The sequence below is a fragment of the Lissotriton helveticus genome, chromosome 3_1, assembly GCF_964261635.1.
Source record: "Lissotriton helveticus chromosome 3_1, aLisHel1.1, whole genome shotgun sequence".
NCBI lineage: Eukaryota > Metazoa > Chordata > Amphibia > Caudata > Salamandridae > Lissotriton > Lissotriton helveticus.
This window is the reverse complement of record NC_136061.1, coordinates 1399055395-1399081700: the sequence shown is the minus strand read 5'-3', so window position 1 is coordinate 1399081700 and position 26306 is coordinate 1399055395. Positions and strand designations below refer to the sequence as shown.

General features: G+C 43.0%; 1 protein-coding gene across 5 annotated transcripts in view; it reads left to right on the top strand.

The window, feature by feature from the left end:
* CCDC14 (coiled-coil domain containing 14) overlaps positions 1-26306 on the top strand; it is a 214275-nt gene that overhangs the window by 141759 nt on the left and 46210 nt on the right. For all 5 annotated transcript variants that reach the window (XM_078682037.1, XM_078682039.1, XM_078682038.1 and 2 more), the window contains one exon: positions 17981-18199. In XM_078682037.1, the coding sequence (XP_078538163.1) occupies positions 17981-18199 (219 nt within the window). The remainder of the gene's footprint in view (positions 1-17980; positions 18200-26306) is intronic.

Here is a 26306-nt window from a genome sequence, read left to right as displayed (position 1 = left end):
TGGGTGAGCGTATCCCTGCAACTTGTTTTAATTTTGAGTGAAAGTATTCCTTGATGATATTGGAATTCATGAATTAAGGTTTTAATGTAAAACCAGTTAAATTATAGTTGCATTTCTGAAAGGCGCATTTTTGCAACTTGTTTAAGGGTGAGTGTATCCCTTGACTTGATAGTTATGAAGGGTAAATGTATCCCTAGTTATACTTTATGATATTTAGATAGGATGAAACCATCCTTTTCATATAAATTATACACGTGTAATTCCTGCACGTCGTTTACGTGCTACATTATTAGCATTTAGTGTTAAATATTATTGAATGAATTTATACCTTTTTACTGATATTAAGTGTGACTAAATGTTTTCCACTGATTGTTTCTGGGTTGAGTGATTGTTGGGTGAGTGTATCCCTTCATTCATATTTTCAATTTCTTCTTGAACTTTCTAATTTTCTGTAATTTAGTGTTTGGACTCTTGCCGTTACTCTTCGTGCTGGTTCACATGTGTTTTGGCGGATTCTTCTTCACTATACTTAAGGTGCCGGAGACGTCTGGTATTCTTTCTCTCGTGTGTCTTTCCATAATTTCCTGTATGTTTCTTGCTTTCGACCATTATTAGGAAGAGGGTGGTGGTGTGCGTTTGTGTCTTCCTTGTTCTTCCGCTTCTCTTCCTTTCTTATAGCTTCTTACATGTTTGTATCTTCTTATTTGGCGCCATAGTTTAGTTGTAAATTTAACAAAGTTATTAGTATATATCATTTTGTTCTTTTCCCTAAAGAAAGGAGATATGTTGTACATGGACTTTGACTCTTTTCCCTAGCCTTGTAATTCCTTGATACTCACTTGATGTCACAGTATGTTTACCTGATGACATCATAGAATGTTGGGGGTTTTGCCTTGGCCTACAGACAGTTGGAGGCAGGCTGAGTGACAGGGCGGTCACTCCTGGTGGGGTCTGTTAATTACCATCATAAGAACTGGACCTGTAACTACCTTGAATAAAGCAACCTTAAATATATCTATGACTCAGAACTTCATTTATATACAACAATAATCAATGAACTGAACGGATCCGACAATGATAGTCAAAATACGGTCAATACTGCAGCTTTGTATAGGAGAGCTGGCCCTCAAACCATAACCGGTATATCTGTAGAGATGTACAAATAGAAACATATAGAGAAAAGCCTCCTGTTATTGACTGATCTTAATTTTTGGGTGATAACAGAATATTCAATCCGACTATGAGTTACCTCAGTAGCGCTGCCTCTACTTGTTGACAAATGACAATTATGCCTATTCTTGTTAGTTGAAAGGCAAGGACCCTGAAATAAAAACAGGTATAGACTGTTAACGGGATGTTTAATCCCTCAGAGTTTAAAGCTGCCAAAGAAACTAGAAATATGAGATCTACAAGTTTCAACAAAAATGTACCTGTTTGCGAATTTTGTCCGTTAGACAGGATGAGCTGCTGATCCTTGCTACGCTTTTTAAAGAGACGCTAGGAAAAAATAAACCAAACCGATATGCGCGTCATTAGGGTTTATAGTCAACGTGAAATAATATTCTTCTCCTAGCGAGCTGATCACCATCCCAGCGGATTGAGCCCCACACGCTTTAGAGTGTTTAGAAGTAATATCATACTGCGAAATATGCTGGTATTTCGGTAATTAGCTCTCGCAGTCGGTGAAAAACAACCCCTTAATGTATACTTCTACATATAATATATTGTGAGTGGCGTGTTTCTAAAAAATCGCCTAATAGCTGTATTGATGTCCCTGCTATGTTATATAGGTAAAGAGCTAAGATATAACAGTTGGTGCCGAATATGGGACACACGCTATTCTTACCAGTGAAAATGATGAATGCGGCGGGCAGCTATTTAAGTCCTCATGGTTACCTTCACCTGGTAGTTGTGAAGCCTAACGACGCCGATAAGAGACAGTCAGTCAGTCAAATACGCTTTATTCGATTTTGTTAAAATCATAAAAGGCATAAAAGTTTACAGACATCCATAAAAATACAGCAATTCATATATTTACAATGTCAGTGCCAAAAACTCATTTGGGACATATACACTGCTAAAAATCGGAAATGTTAAAAATGATTAATGAAAACAATCAGAATAAAACATTCAATGGCGTTTTTTTCGTTTTAATTCTAATTGCTGCCACTAAGAAACTAGCCACATGGAAAGTAATGCGGGTGCTAGACAACATCTGAAGGTAAACGAGAGCCGGTCTGACTTGAATAAAGCCAGCTCCTTCAAGATTGGAAGCAGATATTTTTTCCTTATCCCTTCATAGAACCCGCAAAACATGATAAAGTGCATGGTATCTTGTTGCGAAAAGTTATCGCATTTGCAAGGCGGACCCTCTTCTGGTTTGAACCATGATTGAAAACAGCCCAGGAAATAATGTATCAGATTAATTCTAAATTTAGTCAATAGGACTCTATGGAAAGGTCTAGATACAATCTTAAGGTATGGCTCAATAGAGGGAGAGATTGAAAGCATATAATGCTGTCTAACTGAAGATTTCTGAAATTCCTGCTCCTCGCGGGCCAATCTAAGCCTATCCATAAAGTGTGACTTAGTCCAATTAACGTCCTCCCTTCTAATGCATGAGGGCGTTAAAAAAAGCTCTGGACGACCTAGCTGGCCAAATGAAGAACTCAGGTATTCAAGCCAGGGTATGTTTTTTGCATAGTCCAGTGCCATGACATTTTTCAGAATAGTATGGTTTAAAGTAATTTCCGGATTGAGCAATGTTTTTAGCCAGAAAATTAAAGGGGCTAATTTTAGCTGATCTGAAACATAATCCAAGCCCATCTCGGAATGAACTGAAAAGGTGGGGGTGGGCTGAGGGACAGACAGGAGGTATCTTAAAAACCTGTTCTCAACTCTTTGAATCTTATCAAGTGGAACATAACCCCAGAGGGAAGCGCCATATGTGGCAATTGACAAACCTTTAGAAATGTAGACTTTTAAGAGAGCCTCCATGGGCCTCGCACCCAACCTTTTTGAGCACCCTATGAGGGCTGACATAGATCTTGCCACGGAAATACTTTTAGCCTTAACCTGGAAGGCCCATGTCCCCCTCTCATCGAAGAGAACCCCTAGGTAAGAGAAAGCTGCCACCCTAGAGACCACCTCACCCTTACAGGTAAAGGTTTTAAATTTGCCCTTTTGTCTGCGATGACCGACCACCATTAGGTGTGATTCTTCGCGTTTATCTTTAGGTCCAAACGGTCCATAAAGATCCCAAATAGGTCCAGCAATCTCTGAAGTCCCACCCCAATGCGGGCTACTAAGACTGCATCGTCCGCGTATAGGAGAGCCGGTATAACTGCATCTCCTATACGCGGCACATCCACCCCTGGTGCGTCTAGGAAATTACCTTGACCGTTAATGTAAATGGTAAAAAGGAGGGGGGGCTAGGATGCAGCCCTGTCGCACCCCCCGCTCCGATTTGAAGCGGCTTGTGCACCTGCCCTCCTTTGTGACCCTAACTTTTGCAAATAGCTCCTGGTGAAGAGACGCCATAAAATTAACAAGGGGGGGGATCAATCCCTATCTCCAAGAGAATTGGCCACAACTTCTCTTACCCCGATAAGAGTCGGCGCTAAAAGACGTGCGCTTTATATTGGGAAGTAAGAGATCCAAATGGTCCAATAGAATGTTCTGAAAACCAGAGCTTAATTAGGCAAATCAGAGTTGGGCAACTGGGTTTTAGCGCAAAAAAATCTCCGCCTTAAAATTTTAATGGAAAAGAACATATGGTCCAATCAAATTGTGGGGAAGGCGAGTTTGTCCCGGCCGAAAACCACAAAGAAAAAAATGACCGAGATACAGCACCGAAGAATCTCTGCCTTATGCTTGAATAAAAAGGAACATATGGTCCAATACGATGTTAGGGAAGTCAGGGACTAACCTGGCCAAAAACAACAAAGTAGATAACACTGACGAAGATGCGGCACAAAAGGAAACTCCGCCTGGTATTCAAATGGATGGGTGCATGTCGTCCAAACAGATGTTGGAACAGGCGGAGCCTAGCCTGGCCAAAATACAACAAATAAGAGCAGGGGAATGATGACAGATCACGTACAGAGTTACGCGACGGTTTTGGTAACATTCTCATTACTGTGATAGACGGCACTACCAGCAGATGCAGTGACCTGATAGTTTTACATACAGGAGTATAGATTTAACAACGATATCTTAACAAGAGATGTGACTGCCAGATATCTGTCAATAAAACCCAATGGTATACTCGTAGAGGTAGATATTGATAGGCATATGAACAAAGAACAGAGAGGAGTAGATATGCAAAAGACTATCAACCTCCCTGAAAAACTATGGAACTGTCACAGACGATATGGATCCAAGAAGATATTCCCATATAACTATATAGACGGAGAGAACCAGAAGTATGGGTGCCACTGATTCTACCTGTTATATTTTATGGCTTGATCCCATGGAATTTGAGTTCAGCCCATGAATATGGGTGTTCAGCGAAAACATCCAAAACACCTCTCTGCGTTTCCTGACTGATTCTGCTTGTTGGGCATTTTTAATTTCGTTTTTTCCCAATTTTAACCACCTTATTTCAGTTTCGCGATGATTAATTTCTTGGTAGTGTTTAGCTAGCGGAGCAGTCAGTTTTTTTTTGTTTGGATTGCTGAACGGTGTTCTGTCAAGCGGACTGAAAATTGCGGCGATGTTTCGCCAACATAACCTTCATTGCACGGACACAGTAATAGATCTATAACATTGTCCGTTTTACAGTTGGTAAAAGTTTTGAGTTTGATTTCTTTCTGGAGGTAAATTAATTTGTCTCCGATGATGGCACCATCACATGTCTTACAATGGGCACATTTGTGGTTGCCAGTAATGGGATGACTACCTCCAATAGTTTTCTGTATGAAAGGCGGTTTAGCTTGTAATCAGGAATGCACCACAAGGTCTTTCAAATTTTTATTTCTTTTGTGGGCAAACATGGGGCGATGAAGTGCCTTGTCAGGATCAGTGTTTGTATTTAGTATGCGCCATTGGGCATTTATAGTTTGTTGAATCTTCTCATTGAGAGGCGAATGTCTTGTTACACAAACCAATTTTGGGACATCTTTTGTGGTGTTTGTTTGTAACAGATGGTTTCGGTCGTAAAATCTGGCCCTTTTGTAAGCTTCTCTTACGAGTCTCCTGGGGTATCCTCGATCAATGAATTTTTATTTCATTAGTGTTGCCCTCAGATCAAAATCATGTATTCTCGTACAGTTAAGTGGAAGACGTAAGAATTGTCCCATCAGAATACGTTCTCTATGGCATTTTGGATGGTAGCTAGAGAAATGTAATGTATTTCTTGCGGTTGTCTTGGTGTAGTGATCTACTTGTAGTGTGGAGTCCACTTCCTTGATTTCAATATCTAAAAATTCTATTTTTCGATCTCCAATGTTCGCTGTAAACCGTAAACTGGTGTCACATAAATTGATCCATTCCAGGAACTCCTGGAGTTTCTCAGATTTGCCCTTCCAAATGAACAGAATATCATTGATATATCGAGACCATTTGTATATCGACTCGAAAAAAGGGGCTATCTCATTGTAGAGTAGAGTTACCCAACTCTGATTTGCCTAATTAAGCTCTGGTTTTCAGAGCATTCTATTAGAACATTTGGATCTCTTACTTTCCAATATAAAGCGCACGTCTTTTAGGGCTGACTCCTATCGGGGTCGTTAACCTTCACAACTACCAGGTGAAGGTAACCATGAGGACTTAAATAGCTGCCCGCCGCATTCATCATTTTCACTGGTAAGAATAGCGTGTGTCCCATATTTGGCACCAACTGTTATATCTTAGCTCTTTACCTATATAAGATAGCAGGGACATCAATACAGCTAGTGAGCCCTTTTTTAGCAACACGCCACTCATTATATAACAATATATTATATGTAAAAGTATACATCAAGGGGTTGTTTTTCACGGACTGCGATAGCTAATAACCGAAATACCAGCATATTTTGCCGTATTGGTATTTCTTCTAAACACTCTAAAGCGTGTGGGGCTCAATCCACTGGGATGATGATCAGCTCTCTAGGAGTAGAATTGGTAAATTTATGGCATGCTATATGGATGGTATTTGTCCTAAAGAGAAACTTGTGAAAAGCATTTTGGAATTGGCTTGTCCAACTAAAAAAGATGTTCAAGCTTTCATTAAGGTACTAGATTTTTATCTTCGATTCACTCAGGATTTTGCTAGCAGATACAATCCCAAAAGGAAGTTATTGAGGAAAGGTTCTTCCTTTGTTTGAAGTGATAGGTATGAACGTAAGATCCAAAACTTAAAAGATTATGAGTGTAAAGCTCAGTGTTTCAATATTTGTATATGTGAGTTGATTTGCTCCCTTAGTACTGATGCAAGTGAAAAAGGTCTTTTGGATAAGTTTTGAAACGGGCGCAAAATGGGCATGAGGGTACTCTTGCGTTTTCTTCTAGGGAAATAATTGGAGCCGAGAGTAGATATTCTGCCATAGAAAAAGAGGCTTTAGCTGTGTATTGGGCCATTAAGACGTATTATGTTCCTGGAACCGCTCATACTTGCAAGTGGATAATAACATTACAAGCCCTTCACTTTGTAGTTGAATACAGTCCAGGATTTGCAAACAAGGCAGCTGAATGCTTATCTATATTAAAGAAATGGCTGACTGAGTTTAGTGGAAGATGATTATAAATAGAACTGGTGGAAAGAGGATGCGTTTAACATCTATACACTTACCTTTGGAACAACTTTGCACGAGTGGTGGTTAATGGGGATGAATAAAGATCCTGTGCTGAAAGGGGTGTGTGTGAATTGGTTTACACAGGTACGTTCAGAGAAGGATTATATCATGTCAGAAGAAAGTGTGGTAAAATTCGCCACAAACTTACTTTGGATGGGGGGTTGTTTGTTCAGAGGGTCAATTCTCATGTCTCCTTTGGGGGTGTAAGAAAAATTGTTCCCACTGGCACATTAGAGACATCAAGATGTGTATAAAACCAGAAATGGTCCTTCTTACTGGTGGTCAGGCTCCGATCTTCAAACTGCGAGAATAGTCCGGGATTGTTAAGATTGTACACTGAGTGACAAGACAGGGACATTAAGGTCTGCCACTATTATCTGCAGAGAAATTCCTGAAGGGCAGTGGGATTAGGTTTCTTTTAAAACGGTGGGATCCTTAACATCAGTCTAGTTATGAAAACTTATTTGCTCTCATGGACAAATATTCTCGGTTGCCTGAAGTGGCATTTGTTGACGAGATATCTCCAACCTTAGTTACCAGATTTCTTTAAGAAGTGTTTACCAGGAAAAGCAATCCCAAGTTCTGTAGTAGGGATCTCTCTGTATAGTCATAATCTAGTGAATAGTCCCGCCCATGTACGGGGACCCCGGAGCAATCAAAAATAATCTCTTAAGCTGTCTTCTTTGCAGTCCTGCATAGACACTTAAGAGAAAATAAAATAATGCAGCCTATAATTACAAGGCTACACTGTCGACTCAGGGCTCTGGGTCCAAGCGGCATCGCCGCTCGACATCGATGGGCAGGACGTCGAGACCTCGGACTTCAGCGGCGTCGACACACCATCGACGTCGAGATGAATCCAGGAGGTTAAGGCGCTCGCCGTCGAGGCTGTACCACCGTTCGCCGTCAACGACGACACGACGGTCGACGTCAAGAAGAGACAAGTCGACGTCGAAGAGAAGACGTTCGACGTCAAGGAGTTCGTCGACGTCTATAAGATCGACGTCGAGAAGTAGAAAGTCGAAGATGTCGACATCGAGGAAAGAAAAATCGACGTCAAGGAGACGTTCAAGGCCCAGGACAGTGTCCCCTGCCTCAGTGGTCAGTCTGTCGTCTTCATCGGCGAGTTCCCGGTCGCGGCGGCGCTCGTCCGCGAAGAGGTCTGCCTCCAGAACATCTTCTTCGAGGCCTGCTCAGAAGAAGAGGAGAGAAGTGAGGTCATCGGAATCGGAGTATTCACGGACCTACTCACCTTCTAGGCCTAGGACGCCTACGCCTCCACCGCTGCCTCCGAGGATGCCTCCTCCACAGCTTCATCCTCCTCCAGCAATGATTCCTCCTCCTCGGCTTCCACCGCCTCCTACACTGCCCCTGCCTCCTCTTCCACCGCCTCCCCGACCTCCACAACCTCTGCCTGAGGTTCTGGCTCCGACTCCTCCGCTTCCGCCGCCTCCAAAACCAGCGGCTCCGGCGAGGCCCAGGAGATCTAGATCAAGGTCTAGAGGAAGGGATCGCACTCGCAGTAGACACCGCTCCTCCACAAGGTCCCGTCATCGCCATCGGAGGGACAGGTCGCGGTCCCGTTACACGGGCTCCTCGAGTGACCGGAGGTATTCTCCAACGTTATTGGATTCCCCTCCTACAAGAGGGTCACCTGTGGACGACATTGTGACATTTCAGGAGGTGCTGCTGATGGGGGCAGCGAAGTTAGGGATCATGTTGACGGTACCCACACCATCTACCTCTGTGATCTTTGAGACTTTGCACAAACGGCATCTCTCTCGCCCGTTGTTGCCCTTGGTGCCAGGACTGGAGGAACCGGCCACGGAGCTGATTCTGACCCCGGCTTCGGTGAAGTCGGCTCCATTTCGGCTGCAAAAGAAGTACCGGCACCTGGATTCTGATCCAGCATTCCTGAGGTCAGATCCTGTACCGGATTCTGTCATCGTGACAGCAGCCAAGAAACAGCATGCTACTGCTCCGTCTTCTACGGTGCCTCCGGACAAGGAGAGCCTTCAGATGGACTCAGCCGGTCGGAAGGTTTGCGGTACGGCTTCCACCTCAATAAAAGCGTTGAGTGCCTCAGCGCTCTTGGGTCGCTATGACCGCGCCTTGTGGGAGTCTCTGCAACAGTTTATTGAGCTCCTCCCGAGGGATAGGAGGGAAGACTTCCAGGAGATATTGAACGAGGGCATGATGGTCTCCAATCAAGTCATCAGCTCTGCGGCGGACGCCTCTCTCCTGGCGGCTCATGGTTATTGCCATGGCATTAATTTAAGACGCCATTCCTGGTTGCGCCTTACCTCTCTCAAACCGGAGGCGCAGCAGAGAGTCGCAAATTTGCCGTTCTCTGGATCGACTCTCTTCGGGACGCATGCGGATGAGGAGATGGCCCACATGAAGGCAGAAGTGGAATTGTTCAGGGCCGTTGGTTTGGAGAAACCAAAGGAACAACGGAAGTCCTTCCGTCCGTTCCAGAGGAGGTATGGTTCCCAGAAACGAGGGCAATGTCGTCAAGCTGGCCTGCAGCAACAACAACAGCAGCAGTACCAGCGGCAGCCTTTCCAAAAGCGTCGGAGGGGCAGAGGCGGCCAGCAGTCCTCCTGGGCGAAGAAGGGCCCGGCTGGGTCTAAGCCCTGAGGTGCTACTTCCCCCTCGTCCGTTACCCGCTCCGGTGGGGGGAAGCATACAAAATTACCTGGCAGAGTGGAGAAAAATTACTCAGGACAAGTGGGTGCTGAATATTGCTTGCAATGGATACAGTCTTCGTTTTGTCAGCCCGCCTTCAGCAATTCCACCGGTTCGCTCTCAGTTGCAGCTGCGCGAGCTCCAAGCGGAGGCCGATGCCCTGTTAAGAAAAAGGGCGATAGAAGACGTCCCTTTGTCTCAAAGGGGAAAGGGTCTTTACTCACGGTTCTTCCTGGTGCGCAAGAAGGACAAGAACGAGTTCAGGCCCATACTGGATTTGCAACAAGCAAACAAATGGATTCGCAGGGAAAAGTTTTGCATGCTGTCTTTGCACCAGATTTATCCTCTGCTGCAAAGAGGAGTCTGGCTTTTCGCAATAGATCTACAGAATGCGTACTTCCATGTGCCCATTGCATGGAAACACCGGAAGTTCCTGCGCTTTCTAGTCGGCACCAATCACTATCAGTACACCGTACTACCGTTTGGACTGAAGTCTGCACCCAGGACTTTTTCAAAATGCATGGCAGTGGTGGCAGCGCACCTGAGAAAGAACAAGGTGTTTGTCTACCCGTACCTGGACGACTGGTTGATCAAAGCCTCCACCTTCCAGGAAGCGCAATTGCACTTCAACAGGACGGCCTTTCTGTTGAACCAGCTGGGGTTGCACATCAACATGTCCAAGTCTGTTCCGACTCCTGTCCAGTGCCTACAGTACTTGGGAGCATCCATCGATACTCTTTCAGCAAGCGTGTCTCCTTCGGAGGAGCGCCGCTTATCGATCCTTCGGAAGGCTCAGGTTTTCATAGCTGTTCCATCTACGACAGTGAGGACGGTGTCTTCTCTACTGGGGTCGATGGCCTCTTGCATATTCCTCATACCACACGCACGCCTCCATATGAGGCCGCTGCAGGAATGTCTGGAGGATCAGTGGGACCAGAAGCGGGGTAGCTGGTACGACAGGAACCGGCTGTCCCTTCACGCTCAACAGTCCCTGAGATGGTGATGCTCAGCAGAGAATCTCCTCAAAGGGGTTCCATTTCACAAGGACATTCCCATTCAGACTATCGTCACGGATGCTTCTCTCCATGGCTGGGGAGCGCATTCAGATCATCTACAGATCCAGGGAACGTGGTCCTCGGCGGAATCCACGTATCACATCAATTTCCTGGAACTCAGAGCTGTTCACTTGGCACTGAAGGCCTTTCATCCGTCTTTCCAGACCAACTCCTTGCTTGTACAAACGGACAATACGACCACAATGTATTACCTCAACAAGCAGGGGGGCTCGAGATCGCGCACACTGTCACAAGAAGCGCAGGCGATCTGGCACTGGCTGCTAGCCAGAGGACTGACGATAATCGCTACCCATCTGCCAGGTGTGCAGAATGCTCAGGCGTACGCAATCAGCAGGCTGGTGCAAGAAAACCACAAGTGGGTTCTAAACGATGAGGTGCTAGGAGACATCTTCGACAGGTAGGGCACTCCAGACATAGATCTGTTCGCCACCGCCGAAAACTGAAAATGCCGAGACTTTGCCTCCAGATATTACCAACCGGGGACTCTGTGGAACGCAATATGGATCAGCTGGTCGAACAGCTTTCTGTACGCTTTTCCACCCATTCCCCTGATTCCGGCGGTGCTCCTCAAGCTGTCTCAGTCCAGAGCACGGATGATCCTCATTGCTCCGGAGTGGCCCCGACAGTGGTGGTTCACGGACCTGCTTCACAGGTCTCTCCTACCCCACCTGCGGCTGCCTTGTCGGCCGGACCTTCTCACGAAGTTCGGGGGCAGATGGTGCACCCCAACCTCTCATCGTTGAGTTTGGCGGCATGGCTCCAGAGAGAGTGCAATATGGACACCTGAATCTGCCTGACGATTTCATGGATACTCAAGGAGGCTAAGCGGCCTTCCACTAGGATTCCTATGCCTACAAATGGAAGAGGTTCTGCATCTGGTGCACTTCCAAGAACTATGATCCGACTACCTGCAAGGAAGATGCCATACTTCCATACCTTTTGCATTTGGCTCAATCTGGCCTTAATTTTCATTCTATTAAGGTTCACCTCGCAGCATTAACTGCGTACAGGAAATGCCCTTCACAGACATCCTTCTTCCAGATTCCTGTGATTAAAGATTTTTTGGAAGTATTGAAGAAAGTATTTCCTCCTGTTCGGCACCCTTCGCCTTCATGGGAGCTGAATGTGGTGCTGTCCAGGTTGATGAAGGAACCTTTTGAACCTATTCATAAGGCTTCACTACAGCAGTTATCATAGAAGACGGCCTTCCTCGTGGCCATTACATCGGCCCGCAGGGTGAGTGAAATTCAGGCATTGTGGTGCCAAGAACCTTATACTGTATTTCATGCTGCTAAGGTTGTGATGCGTACTCACCCTCAGTTCCTTCCTAAGGTGATTTCTGATTTCCATGTCAATCAGACTATAACTTTACCTATGTTTTTCCAAAATTCTTCCACTCCAGCGGAAAGGTCTCTTCGTTCCCTGGATGTCAGAAGGGTGTTGAAATTCTACTTGGATAAGACCAAGGACATTCGTAGGTCAGACCAATTGTTTGTCATTTATGGGTCGGTCAGGACTGGTCTTGCCACCTCAAAACAGTCCATCTCTAGGTGGATTGTGTCCTATATCCAGTTATGTTATCAGAAAGCTAACAAGACCTTAGGGGGTAAGCCTAAGGCTCATTCTACCAGGGGCAAAGCAGCTACAACAGCTTTGCTACGTAATGTTCCCATTGCAGATATTTGCAGGGCTGCCACTTGGAAGACGGTCCATACCTTTGCTAAACACTACCGTCTGGATTCTGATGCCAGGGCAGATGCACAGGTTGGGCAGGCTTCGTTGAGAAATCTGTTTGCACAGTAGTGGTGTTGTCTTTTTCCTCCACCGCCGGATTGGTTGTTGGGATGGGCTTGCCATTCTAATCACTAGATTATGACTATACACAGAGATCCCCTACTACAGAAGGAGTAGTTTCTTACCTGTAACTCCAGTTCTGTAGTAGGGGTATCTCTGTTATAGTCATAAGCGCCCGCCCTCCTCCCCGGTGGAGAAAATGATAATGTACTGTATGCTACAGGCATTGCTTTATACACCTTCAAAAAGAACTGAAAGTAAAAGGACTTTGGCTGTGCATCCTGGGATACCGAGGGTCTCTGGAGAGTTCCTTAAAGGCACGGTATCCCTTTTCCAGACACATAATGGCAGGCTATGGGGTCTTGTCTGTCCAACCCTTCCTATCATTTCAAGGATTTTGGTGAAGGGAAGTTTCTCTATGGGTGAAACTTGGCAATATGTGTGAAATTTGTGTTTATTTGGCTATCCTTTTCATTTTAAATTGAAGTACTGGCCAGTGTAGCCTTGTAATTATAGTACATATGTAGAGGGGTCCCCGTAAGGATAGTGTATTGTAAGTCACATACACCAGAGGAGGATTAAAAACATTCAAACAAAAGTTAGAAAACAGTATGGATTGGTATTTGTGATTTATTACCAAACGCTGCGTGAATTGCCGATAGTACAATATGAATCAAATAGATAATTAAACAAGCCCCAAGGGGGGGGGAAGAAGGGGAGGGGAAAGAAGGTGCTCAAGGGAGTGATAAAGACATAGAAAAATTGACACAGTATGGAAAGGTAACAAATATATTACAAAATGGGTGACACTATAAAAATAATGAAAGTGCAGTTGCCAAAGTATAAGGCATTATTCAGAACAATGTCAATGAATCACATTCGACGGTCACATCTGACTGCTAGATAGATCGGGGGTGTGCCGGAATGTCAACAAGGAAAAAGCAGTCGACGTTTCGACCCCTATCAGCAGGCTAATTAAAGTCCTTTCACGGGGTCTTCATCAGGACGTCACACAGGGAGGGGGAGGGGCATTCATGGAGTACGGCCCGGTTGGGCTCTGTACATGAGAGAGAAAGAAAGACGCCACGCTGAGAATTCGTGGTCAATCAAATGTTGTGGGAGCCTTAACTCTGAGTTCAGGAAAATGAATTCACCGAGGGTCCACGAATATGGCGTATTGTTAAGAAATACTTTCGTCTCCTGTTGTTAGAAGAAAATTAAAGCGGACCAGGCCGTCTGCATGAAGCATTCAGTCCAAATCCGTCACGTCTTTGGCGCGGAGTGGGGAGTTCGTGGGTCTCACTCGAAGCGGGAGGCAAATTCCAGCGCTCGTGGTGAACAGATCAAAAGCGAGCAGCGCCGTTTACATCGGTCCTGCCATGAAGTCCGCAGCCACTACAACGCGGAGTTGTGGGAGGAGCTACAACCTGTAATTATATGCTGCATTATTTTGTCTTAAGTGTCTATGCAGGACTGCAAAGAAGACAGCTTAAGAGATTATTATTGATTGCTCCGGGGTCTCCGCACATAGGCGGGACTATTCACTAGATTATGACTATAACAGTGATACCCCTACTACAGAACTGGAGTTACAGGTAAGAAACTACTCATTTTTGCTTACTGACAATGGTGTGCAGTTGAAATCGAAGACTGGCTTGTTTTCTTAAGTCAAGGGGTATTACACATAAGATGTGTATGTTGTTTCACCCACATAGTAATACTGATTGAAAGGTTTTACAGAACCTTGAAGGAAGCTACTCCGCTCTCAAAAGATACAGGGAGCAATTGGAGAGAAGCCGTGCATGGATAAGTGGAATAGTACAGGCTAACTCCACGTCACTTAGGTGGTGGCACCATTTGAACTGTTTTGCAGAAGCAAACAACGCACACTTGTTGATCCTCCTTGGATGCGTTCTAATGCAAGAGACTCAGATGTAGTATGCACGAAAATTAGGAACTTTATCAAGAAGAGAAAAATGGTATAACAATTGAGAAGGAGCAGAGCTATCAAGGAGTTGAATGTCCATGTAGTTCGTATTTGCTTGCCAAAAGGCGTACAGGGGTCATGGTTGCCCTCAGAAGCGTTATAGATATATATCTATATATATAGATATATATATATATATATATATATATATATATATATATATATTACGCTCCATGGGGTTGTCCAAGTAGCGGGTAGCACCCGAGCCTGCGTGCGCCTTCCCCAACGCGTTAGTTGGTATGGGCAGTTGCGTGTTTGAAATAGGCCCGACGCGTTTCGGAAATTTATTTTCCTCATCAGGGGCCAGCAGTAAAGTGCACGACGTCTACCATCACCCTGTATGAAAACACATATTGTGCTTGTGGGAGATGTAGTCCATATATCCTGGATGGATGCACTCTCAAATTACTGCTCGTTCCAAGGCTCTACCATGAGCCCCAAACATCACTCCTGTCCTCATCCATCGCGCAGCTCCACATACGAGACTCCTTGGATAGCGAGTCTCGTGGCCCCCGTTTCTTCGGGGTGGTGCAACCCAGCGGCAGGACCGCCGCTAATGTATTACGCTCCATGGGGTTGTCCAAGTAGCGGGTAGCACCCGAGCCTGCGTGCGCCTTCCCCAAAGCGTTAGTTGGTATGGGCAGTTGCGTGTTTGAAATAGGCCCGACGCGTTTCGGAAATTTATTTTCCTCATCAGGGGCCAGCAGTAAAGTGCACGACGTCTACCATCTCCCTGTATGAAAACACATATTGTGCTTGTGGGAGATGTAGTCCATATATCCTGGATGGATGCACTCTCAAATTACTGCTCGTTCCAAGGCTCTACCATGAGCCCCAAACATCACTCCTGTCCTCATCCATCGCGCAGCTCCACATACGAGACTCCTTGGATAGCGAGTCTCGTGGCCCCCGTTTCTTCGGGGTGGTGCAACCCAGCGGCAGGACCGCCGCTAATGTATTACGCTCCATGGGGTTGTCCAAGTAGCGGGTAGCACCCGAGCCTGCGTGCGCCTTCCCCAAAGCGTTAGTTGGTATGGGCAGTTGCGTGTTTGAAATAGGCCCGACGCGTTTCGGAAATTTATTTTCCTCATCAGGGGCCAGCAGTAAAGTGCACGACGTCTACCATCTCCCTGTATGAAAACACATATTGATATATATATATATCCAGTTAAATTGGAGGAAGGGTGTGGTTGGAATTTTAACTGACTTGTATTTAATAAATGAATGCTACTTGTTTTGTAGGTTTTTCATTTTAAATGTTTCCTTCTTGGAACTGTATATTTTGTTCCTGTAGTTTTTCCTTTTGTGGCTGTTTTTGTGTTGTGTCTCTTTGTATGTCAGGTTGTTAGTTCTGTTGAAGATGTTGTCTTTTTTTTATTGGTTTAGGAAAGTGTGTTGTGTCTTCTTTTGTCCTGGAAATGTGTCTTGTCATCACAGAACCTTCTTGGTTCTGCCTTCCTCTGTGTTCTATTTAGGATGTTTTCAAACGAATAAGTAGTTCAGTTATTGCTGTAGCATCTAAGAAGTTGGATGTTGCTGGTGTATGGAGTTCCTTTCATCCTAAATAAGTACTCGACTTTGGAGAACAAGGGCTGCTTTTCAACTAATCCACTACCACACGGTTCTTTACCATTCATATGGATCACTGACTGGTAGCTGACACAATTACAGCACACACAATTTGGGTGTTGCTGTCTACTAGTCATTGTTTCTCGTCACCGCCCTGTTTCTCGTCACCATCCTGTTAAGATGGTAGCACCCCACAATTGATAAAACACGATGCACCAGTGCCCCAAGACTCCTACCTTCCGGCATTCTTCTGGGTTATTTTGTAGACATTGTAGTACCTACCTGCACTTTGCCACTTGAGCCATTACTTTAAGGCTCATGTGGCATTAAATGAGCCTTAGTGAAATGCCTGAAGTACACCATAACTCTTGACTTATTTCTTCCTTTAAGTACCCAGATGTACATACCTTGTATACCTTCGTATAGCTGCTACTGCTGTGGTATGGTATGACATGATTGTATATGGCGCTTCTTTCTCTTTTGAAATGTATGCTTTCTGACTAGGATCATTGTGTTTTATTGTTGAATACTTCGGCAGATTTCACTTCTTTCCCTTCTATCTTCATTACTGGCGAGTCCTGTGTTATGTTTTCTATCCTCTATTATGTCCTGGACAGGTCTTTCCTTGAATTTAAGTAGACCCCCTTCATCTGCTCGTATGTAGATGTCTCTTGCCTGAGCTTATCATAGCTGCCTCTTCAGTTTTAGGTCTGTTCCATTCACCAACATGATTGCTGGGAGTAAGTTCAGCTCAGCCTTTCTGCTGCTGTTTTCTTTAATCCAATTAACTCTTCAGTTTGTCTGTGTTGGTCGAAATCTTTTGCCTCAGTATGGGTAGATCCATCTATCTGGGCCCTCGTTTTCACATTTATTCTCGAGTTGGTGATCAGCGTTTTTTTACCATTGTATTAATTGGGGAGAGGAGTTGGCCTAACGGCTAGGGCGGTCGACCTCGAATCTTGGGAACTGGGTTCGAGTCTCAGCAATGACGCTGAACATCCTGTGATTCTGGGCAAATCCACTTAATCTCCCCGTGCCTCACAAAAAATGAATGTATCCTCATGTAATGCACCTGGTGCTATGTAAAGTGCACTGATACCCGAATCGGGTCAAGTTCGCGCTATATAAAACTCTGTAATTTCTGGATGGATGATAAAGTTCTCCATGGATTCTTTCCGTGTAGTCCATGTTCCTTTCATTCACTGAGGAACATATATTATGGCTCCCTTATTCAGGCCCATTCATAACCCTAAGTAGACATAGGTTAATTGGGAAAATACCTGGATTCTTGGGATTATGGTGCTGATATACATGGTCTTTTAAACCAGACTGCCGTTTCGTATTCCATGCAGTCATTTCACTTGTTCTGCTAGCTTAAAGCATGTGCCTTTCAGCGTCAACCGATATTCCTGCACTGCTCAAAAAATGTATTTATATATATTCATATTTTTTAATTCTTTATTGTAAGGCCATGCAGTCATAATGCAACCAATTTGCTTTGATAAAAAAACACAATTTTCAAAATAATTTAGAATTCATAAATGGCATAGATATTACTACAAAATCAATAATTCAAATTCATTGAAAAAGGTACGTAATTCAGAAGTTAATATACCTTCACATAGATTTTTAAAACCGTTCTTTAGCCTTCTGAAACTGATTAGTTTCCGTTGTTAATAGTAAGTGTGTTGTTTCAAATGAGATACATGTTCTAGAATGTTAAAATGGTTTAAAGAAATGTTTACAGTAAGGTTAATTGTTTAAAAGACTTTTCCCATAATGGTGTTCATAAGTGAAGATGTAAGGCTTTTGGAAATCTTTCCGTGACATCAAAGAACTAGTTAACATCACATACAGGCTAAGGCAGCACCTAACTACATGCATATGCACTGTGTACATCTAGGTCTGATGATTGATTCCTTATTTGAGAACTATTCAGTTTGGTCATTAGTTTGGTCCCTTCATCTCCATTTAAATAAAGATCTTAATAACACTGTTTAATGTCCAGGCGGTTTTAAATTATGTTGTTGAACCCAGTTCAATGCTTGGAAGTTAAGGTGCATTGGCTTAAATTTCCATTTTTTTCATGGCAGTGATTTCTCTCCAGTCAATGAACTTAACCCTCCAGAGCCAACTGAGTCAATCTCAAAAAAGCTTGGAGCTTCTCCAGGGTAAAAATGAGGAACTTCTCAGAGTGATTAATAACCAGAAAGAAGAAAACAAAAAGATGGGCACAGCAATTCATGAGCGAGAACAAGAGCTGCTCCAAAGTAAGCAACAGGCAGAGATTGAAGCAGCAAAGGTTAAAATAGGTGAGTGTATTGACTTCATTCGATTTAGCTCATGGGGTAGCTGTAATTTGTTGTGAAGTTTATTTTATGATTAATATATTGAGTTTGTTTTAAAGAGACCCTCTTAGTTAGTTTCCCTTTTATTCTGAATATGGTCTCCTGACTGCAGTGTTGAACAACTGACCAATTTAATGATTGATCCAGCAAAGATGAGCAATCTTATCTTTAAAGTAGGACTTTGCTCAATTCCTGTTACGCAGATTTAGTCTTTTGTGATGTGGGAATTCTTTTCCTATGAAGCCAAAAGTGCAAAATATTAACAGTTTCACATAATGCAAAATTTTATTTGATTTTAGCCGTAGGCTGGTTTGAATAATGAATGTCTACCAGGAGACAGTTTCTTCTCAAGCCAGCTTTCTGCTTGGATACCATGTGGCTTTCGCATGCGAGATATGTCGGGCCAACAATTTTTCACAAAATATCTGTAGTTTTATATAATGTTTGTCAGACTACGGTTATACCATGAACGTTTTATTTTGTGATTTTCGCACTCCTCTAGTTTGAACACAGACATAGCCTACGCTTGCTGTCATGATTCCTAGGTCCAAAAATCTATTGAGTCTTGTTTGCATGATACCAACATTTTCTACAGATTACTAAGCATTGACAGCAGGATGTTGTCCATCACTAATTTGTCAGGAGACTTAAAAGCATTATGTGTTACCACTTATTAAAGACATCCTTTCAATTTAAATTACCAAATTAAGCTCATCCCCCTCAAATTAGAGTTTCAAGCTGTTTGACTTTTTATTTAGTGTTTGGAACGGGTTCCACTACTGTTTAAACAAGCGGTAGATGTTTAGTAGTCTTGCTAAGAGGTTTGATGAAATAATAAAAGGCCATCTGAAATAAAACATCCGAAAATATTCTTAAGGAGTATTCTTAAAGATATGAGTAGTTGTGTAATGGTTTGTTTTGTTTGATATCATTTCACAGGCTCTCAAAGACAGTTTATTGCCACAATTAGACTTTTGAATTGCAATCTTAGTTCGTCTTCTCATCTGTAAAGCAGCACTTTATATTTATTTTTTCTTTAAATCGTGATCTTGCCCCATGTAATTTATCTAGGTTCTGAGAATCTCTATTTAATAATATAGGAAGTTAAATGACGTAATTTAATGGCAGTTCAATGTTGAAAATTATACTGGGAGAAAGAATGTGTTTTAATTGGTCCCAAAATAACTAGTCCTCTTCAAGAACTCAATGGCATGCCACACTTTTGGGGATTCTACCATGAAAGTTCACTTCCAGTCCTGAGTTTTTAAAATTTAGGGACACTTCAAGGGCTGCTGAGCTGACAGCCTTAAATACTATATATAGTCAATGTCTTAAGAAGAACTGCATGCCTTCCAGTGAAATACACTGTGCGCTTAACAAAAGGCTGTGAACTCAACCAATAGTTTTGGTACTTTAATGAAATTATAGTACGCTTTGTTTCCCAGAAATTCGCCTTGGCACGGCAGATTAACAGATAAAGTAGTCGATGCAGGGCACCAAAATTATTTGGAACTCAATTAAGATATGAATGTTTTTCCTAAGGAGACTGACTTTTTTGAAAATGTAAGTTCAGAGGCAACTTGTTTTAGTCTTCTGCTCTATAAAGAAAAGGAACTGTCATCAGTTCTATATTTCTTAAATATGGGAACTATAACTTGGTCAGACCTTAATAGTCCGGTATGCTGCATAGAGTTTGAATGTAGATTGCAATTGATAGAGTTCACATTGTTCAGTACCCTATGAATTAGACAAAGGTGTTTAAGTAACAATATCTTGATTATTGACAACCTCTGTCGTGATTTCTTGTAAGGTGTAACACTGTCCCATCTGTAGCTTCTGGTGGGGTGGCATTGGAATGCTTCAAAGTAAGAATAGTTTCCTTAATCAAAATTGGACGGAATTATGCCCTGAAGCACAGATTTTTGGCTGACTACAAAAAAGGTAGTTCTTAACTTCCATTATAAAGTGGATTAAATATCACGAGCACTGCAAGGTTTCACTGCTCTTTTGAATGCAGACAAGAACCCACAAATCAAATCTAACCACACTCAGACACCGGTCAAAGATTTGTACTTTGATGAGAGCACTATAGTTTTTCAGGTTCATGGCCTAGGACCCTAAAGATTTTTCCTCTTATCAGATCATAGTTTAGATTTCCCTACTTGCCATCTCTCTATTATGTCCCCCACAGCCATCACCTGATTTGATTACATTTCAATCCAGAAAAAATATGTGGCTGGGGTTGTTGCTTTTTTCAGTGGCTAATACAAAAAGGGTCTAGTACACTGTCTGGGACTTGTGGCTCTTTGGTGCTTTCCTACCAAGCTATTCTTGGTACACATTCAAGCCTCGGTTTCAGATTGTCTGTTTGCCTATAACCATATTTGTGAAGCGCCCCTTTTCTCATACAGCACTACAGGAGCCACATTGGCAGCTACTGCAAAATGTGATCAGGTGAGTTTGCCACCAGTAAATTATTTGCCTTTCTGTTGAATTCCTCATCACTTGTTTTCACCATGGCTATTTTCATTATTTGTTCAAGCCCTCCAAAACTTATAGATATTTGATATTTTCTTCATGGTTTATCTGCAGATTTGGAAACCTCTTTCTTAGCGCTTAATCAGTGGATCTTGTTTGTAGATTGTGATTGTCGATTGTGTAGAAATCCACATAAGTTGTGTGCTTCCTAATTGTCCTCACAAGCAAGCCTCAGACCTGGGTTATTTTGAAAAAACTGCATACTTTTGCCTGTTCATTGTAGCCGCATTTCTTTGGCACTGCCACAATGCTTCAATGCACTTGGGTGTCACAGAGATCAACTGTAGGAACATTAATATTACTCTCCTCATATGTATGCAGTATACGTGTGGCAAAGTCCAACCAACTGCGGAAGGATCATTTGCAAAAGTTTAGGTGAATGGTATATTGTCCCCCAATGTCTCCCTTTATTCACTGATAATCTCTGTAGACCTATATTGCTTTTAGACGAAACTGTTAGTTTGCTATTAGTTTGGATCTCAAGTGTAAAAAACAAACCCAACACCAAAATGAAGTCCTAAATTTCATTTCTCCTGAATCGCCAAGATCCTATTTCAGATTTGTGCTCCTTTTCTATTATTGTGATATTTTAGATACATGCTGTTGTGTACCACATTTAATTGCACTGCCTAATGAGATGCACACTTTAGCAAGGGCCTTGTAACAAATACATTCCAATTATGCTTATGAGAGCCATTTCCAATGTAAATCTTTTCAGTCATTCTGAATATTTGCTGCTGTGCTTTATAGGGAACACACATGCTAGTGGGGAAAGTAAGGCGAGTGACCTTAGAGCATTGTTTGAATATCATAAATATTTCTCTTCACAATGAGTGCCTAACAAGACTAAGCTATCCCTCGGCTCAGCGTGACATGGGACCAGTTAGACCTGGCATCCTTAGCATGATTTACTCTGACTTTTTGCTTTCAAACCTCCTGTATTACTGTTTTTGCTGACTTCTTTTTCGCTGGGTTTAGGAATCTGGGCACTTTACCACTACTTAAAATTACTTAAAACATGGTAGCATTGGCTTATCCACAATTGGAATATTTAATTTACTTTGAAGACCCTAGGAAAGTGCACTACATGGGCCCAGGGCCTGTACATTAAATGCTAATAGTGGGCCTGCGTATGCAGTTTTAAACTGCCATGTTAATCTAGCAAGTTAACGGACTTGCCTGGCCCAAACCTTCCTTTTCTATTACACATAGGTCACCCCTAAGGTAGGCACTGGACAGCCCATGGGCAGTGTGCTGTGTATTTAAAAGGTTGGACATGTACTTTTTAAGTTTTACATGTCCTGTTTGTAAAATACTCTTAAATTTGTTTGTCACTCTTGCCGTGCCTATCTCTCCAATAGGATAACATTGGGATTGCCTTATTATATTTTATACGTGTCATTGTCAATTTGGAAGAGATGGGACCCCTAAATTTGGTGTCTCTGGAATCACAATTAGAAAAACAACTTATCGTGAAGTTGGATTTTAAATTGCAATTCTGAAGGTTCCACTTTCTATAAAGTTGTCATCTTCTTACTATAACCATTTGGTGCCTTCTGCCTTTCTCTGTATACACGTCTGGGATGGGTGATAGCTGGCATTGTACATTCTCTCTAGACAGAAACACATAAAGGGGGCTTAGGTGTGACTGATGGGCTATCCACATCGTGATGGGCCATCCTGAGCAGGATGAAAGGGATCAGCAGACACCCCTGAAAGGGCTGCGTCCTGTCCCCACACAAAGGACTGCATAACCCCCTGTAGTGAGTCTGGAGCCAGGGCAGGAAAGGCAGGGGCTTGAGCACTTCAAAGGAATCCCTTTGAAGTCTTCTCTACTTCAAAGGCCCAACTGGGTATAAGTACTGAACGTCTGACACTTCGAACTCGGAACACGTCTGGAACTGAGGACATTCTACCAGGAAGAAGGACTTCTGTGCTGCTGGAGGGACTGCCTCTCTGCTGTACTGCTTTGTTGTGCTGGCCCGCTGCCTCCTGCCCTCTTGCCTGGGAGTGAGAAGGACTGGGCCTGCATATCTACATCCCAGAACCTTAGTATATCCAAGGGCTTTTTGGCTTGCCTCCTGTTCTAAAGTCTCAGGGATATCACAGACTTCTCTTCACCCTATCAAGCGAACCTAGGCTCTGCCAGGTGGTGCCAACCCAGTCCTGGGCCTTTGGAAGTGAGTATAAAGTGCTGTCTCAGCCAGAATCCATGCATTGACACTGCTGCGCCGATTGGAACCAATGCATAGCTGCCATTGCAGGAAGCAGATTGACACATCACACTTGGAACTTTCGCATCGCCTCCAGAGCTGTCACTTTAGGACCAAAACATCGCTGCCACTGTGGGGAGAAGATCGACACATCGCCTCTGCAGCATGGAGAAACCTGGAGCATCGCATTTGGAACTACCGCACCTCTGGTCCAGTGCCTCGCTTACAGAACAGTTGCATCAGTCCTGTTGCGTGGAGAAATCTGGTACATCACCTCAACTGCGTGAGGATCACTGACGCATCACTCAGCTGCACCCCTGCTTCTCGTTGTTTGCCATCAGCGACCAGGATCAAGGTACTTTTGCTCAGCAGGCCCTGTGTGGATCCTGTATTCAGTCCATGCTCCATCGGGGTCATCCTGAACTCTTGGCATTGTCCCGGTCAGCAAGACCAATTAACTCTTTAAGCACTTACTGCTTCTAAGCGCTACTTTTGCATTTTATCTTTAAAAATTCATATTTTGACTTCTACCGATTGGAGTTTTATCATCTTGGTCTTGTTTTATTTATAAAATTATTCACTATTTCTGTAAACTAGTGCGGAGTCTATTTGTGGTGGTTTCACTGTCTTACAGTTTGATGTGTTGCAAAGATACTTTACACTTTGCCTCTTTAGTTAAGCCTGATTGCTCTGTGCCAATCGATCAGAGGGTGAGCACAAGATAATTTAGGGTGTGTTGTGGCTTACTCTGACTAGGATTGTGCTTAGACAGGGTGCATACCTCTGCCAACCAGAAACCCAGTTTCTAACAAGATCATTTTGGCAAGTGGCTTTGGAATAGAGTCCAAGAAAGTGTCAAGTCCATTCAATTGCTTCTTTTACTTAAGCATCTTAAAGCATCTTGACTGAAGTGATATGGTTGGGCCTTCTTGATATCATGATGCAACTCCATTTTAAAGCTAAGATCATATGGGTGGAGATTGTGCTGTAGATTATCCTGTCCATCATCCGGAAGATTGACTTTGTAATAGGTTTTCACTACATTATTTTCATTGACCGGGCCAAAGTGCTGGTCTTAGTTTATCTTAAAATACTGACTGTGCGAAGACTTTGACGTGCTAAAGAACACCAAACAGGCAAATCTAGTCCTATTCAAAGAAAGACCCTCAGCTCTATGTTAATTTGATGTTACAGCATAAACCATGCAACTTCAACCAATAGGTAACATACCTGCACCTCTCGCTTCTCAGTCCTCCATGCCACCTCCACATAATCTACAACCACCTCCACATAATCTACAACTATCCTACCACCGAGTAATCAAGATACAGTTTCTACTTGAATCCTCCGTCATCACGTAAACTTCTTTCACCTGGAATATTTGAGCCAATACCGGGAGCTTTCTCAATGATCCGTACTACTGTGATTCAGTGCCCCAAGTCTCTGTCTCCTGTGATTATCAATCAACAAAGTGGGACTGTACTGGATTACTGTGCCTAGGATTACACTAGATTTTGACAGAATGTTCTGTAAACATTCCATAAAGTGGACTGTGAAACCTGAGCACACAGCAATACGTACTCCATCCCGTGACCTGCATGACCTTAGCATCTGCACACTGTTCAAAGAACATCGCACCCAAGAAAGTTGAGTAGTGTATAAGGGTCCAGATGCAGCAAGTTCTTCCTAAGAATCAACAAATCTCACCCAATCTTCTTCACATTCTGACAGATGGCCATTCAGCTTGTAAATCAATTTTTCAAAATGAGGCCATGTCAAAAATATCTTTTAGCCTATTGTCTATCGTCTGCAATGTTTTTCATTCTCCAGTATCTCAGGAAGCTGAAGTTAACCACTGTGAAGTTAACCACTGTTTGGGCTGAAGAGAAAAATTGTCTGCCTTGGAAGGCCAAAGGCTGGACATCAGAAGTGTTATGCAGTGTAGTAGTTTTAACCTTGAGAGCGGCATGAACATCAACGAAGACGCTTACTTCAACCCAGATCTTGATAACAAGGGTCTTCTCCACAGGATGTGAATAATATCTCTGGCGATTTACACCTCCCACAAACAGACAAAACTGAGTCCTGCTCTCCTCAACGTAAATGGGGGACAGTGTTGCTGAGAGAGGCTCCTGATGTAGCTAAACGTCAAATGCACTTCTCTGAAGCCAATGTCGTGGCTTTCTAGGACATCTCTTCAATAGTCTCCCAAAAACTGAATTGAGAGTTGCTTTTCTCACCAATATTAAGTACTGGATACTGTGAGTTTGAAGAACATGAAATCTACAACAATTATGTACAGGATGGACACTGCTACACATTCAAATATTTTAGAACGGGTGAGCTATTCGATTTTTTTTTTTTAGGGGCACCCAACGCTTAGTTGAGGCACTGACACAACTGAGTATATTTTCACTGATAAGATACAGAGATTCTGAGATGCATTCTCAACCTCTCGAGGTTATATATTATTTATGTAAAGATCTGTAAAGTACCTTACCATCTCAAGTTAGCAAGGCACTGATACTAAAAGTACCACATGCTTAAAGTGTTTAACTCTCAATAAACGTGAATAATGCAGTGTGATTCCACATAAGCCGTAGAACAGATCACTTTGAAGAAGGCTGAGCAAAAGGGTTAGCTTTTAACAATTTGTGGAAGATGAGGTGTTCTCCATATAGACCTGGATAGAGGCGAGTTCCAAATCTTAGTTGGAGCAGTGCAAAAAGCTTGGTTTGAATATTTAGAATCCCTAAGCATGGGAATTTCTAACTTTAACATAATGTTGCTGCGATTCAAAGTTCAAAATGGCTGGAAAGTTATCCACGTATAAACACCTTTATGTATAGCCCATGAAGAAATCACAATGAGAATGAAGACCCAGACATTCAAAAAGTCGATAGTCCCTTGTACCTTTAAAATCTGGGAAGACCTTTTTTTCATCGCCCTATCCGGTGATAAAAATGCAGGAAAGAAAGGCTTTATCCAATGGACTAAAGGCAGTTAATAATGGCAAGACTGATCTAATTTAGATACATGTTTTTTTAAATTGAGGCACAATATAAACATTTGAAGCCTCAAGAAGGAACAGTGGAAACACTAATGTAGAAATACCCAAATGAGTAAAGAGAAGTGAGCCATAGTTGCACATGATGGGTGAAAACAAACTAGTAAGAAGAGGTTAGAGGAACTTGGTTTTCAACAGTATTGTCTTTTAAAATAGAGTACTAACAATCAAGTCCCTGAAGTGGAACAAATCCGTGAAAGATGGCACTTCAAGTTGAAAGTATGTGATTAGCAGGATGGTGAAGTAAAATGCC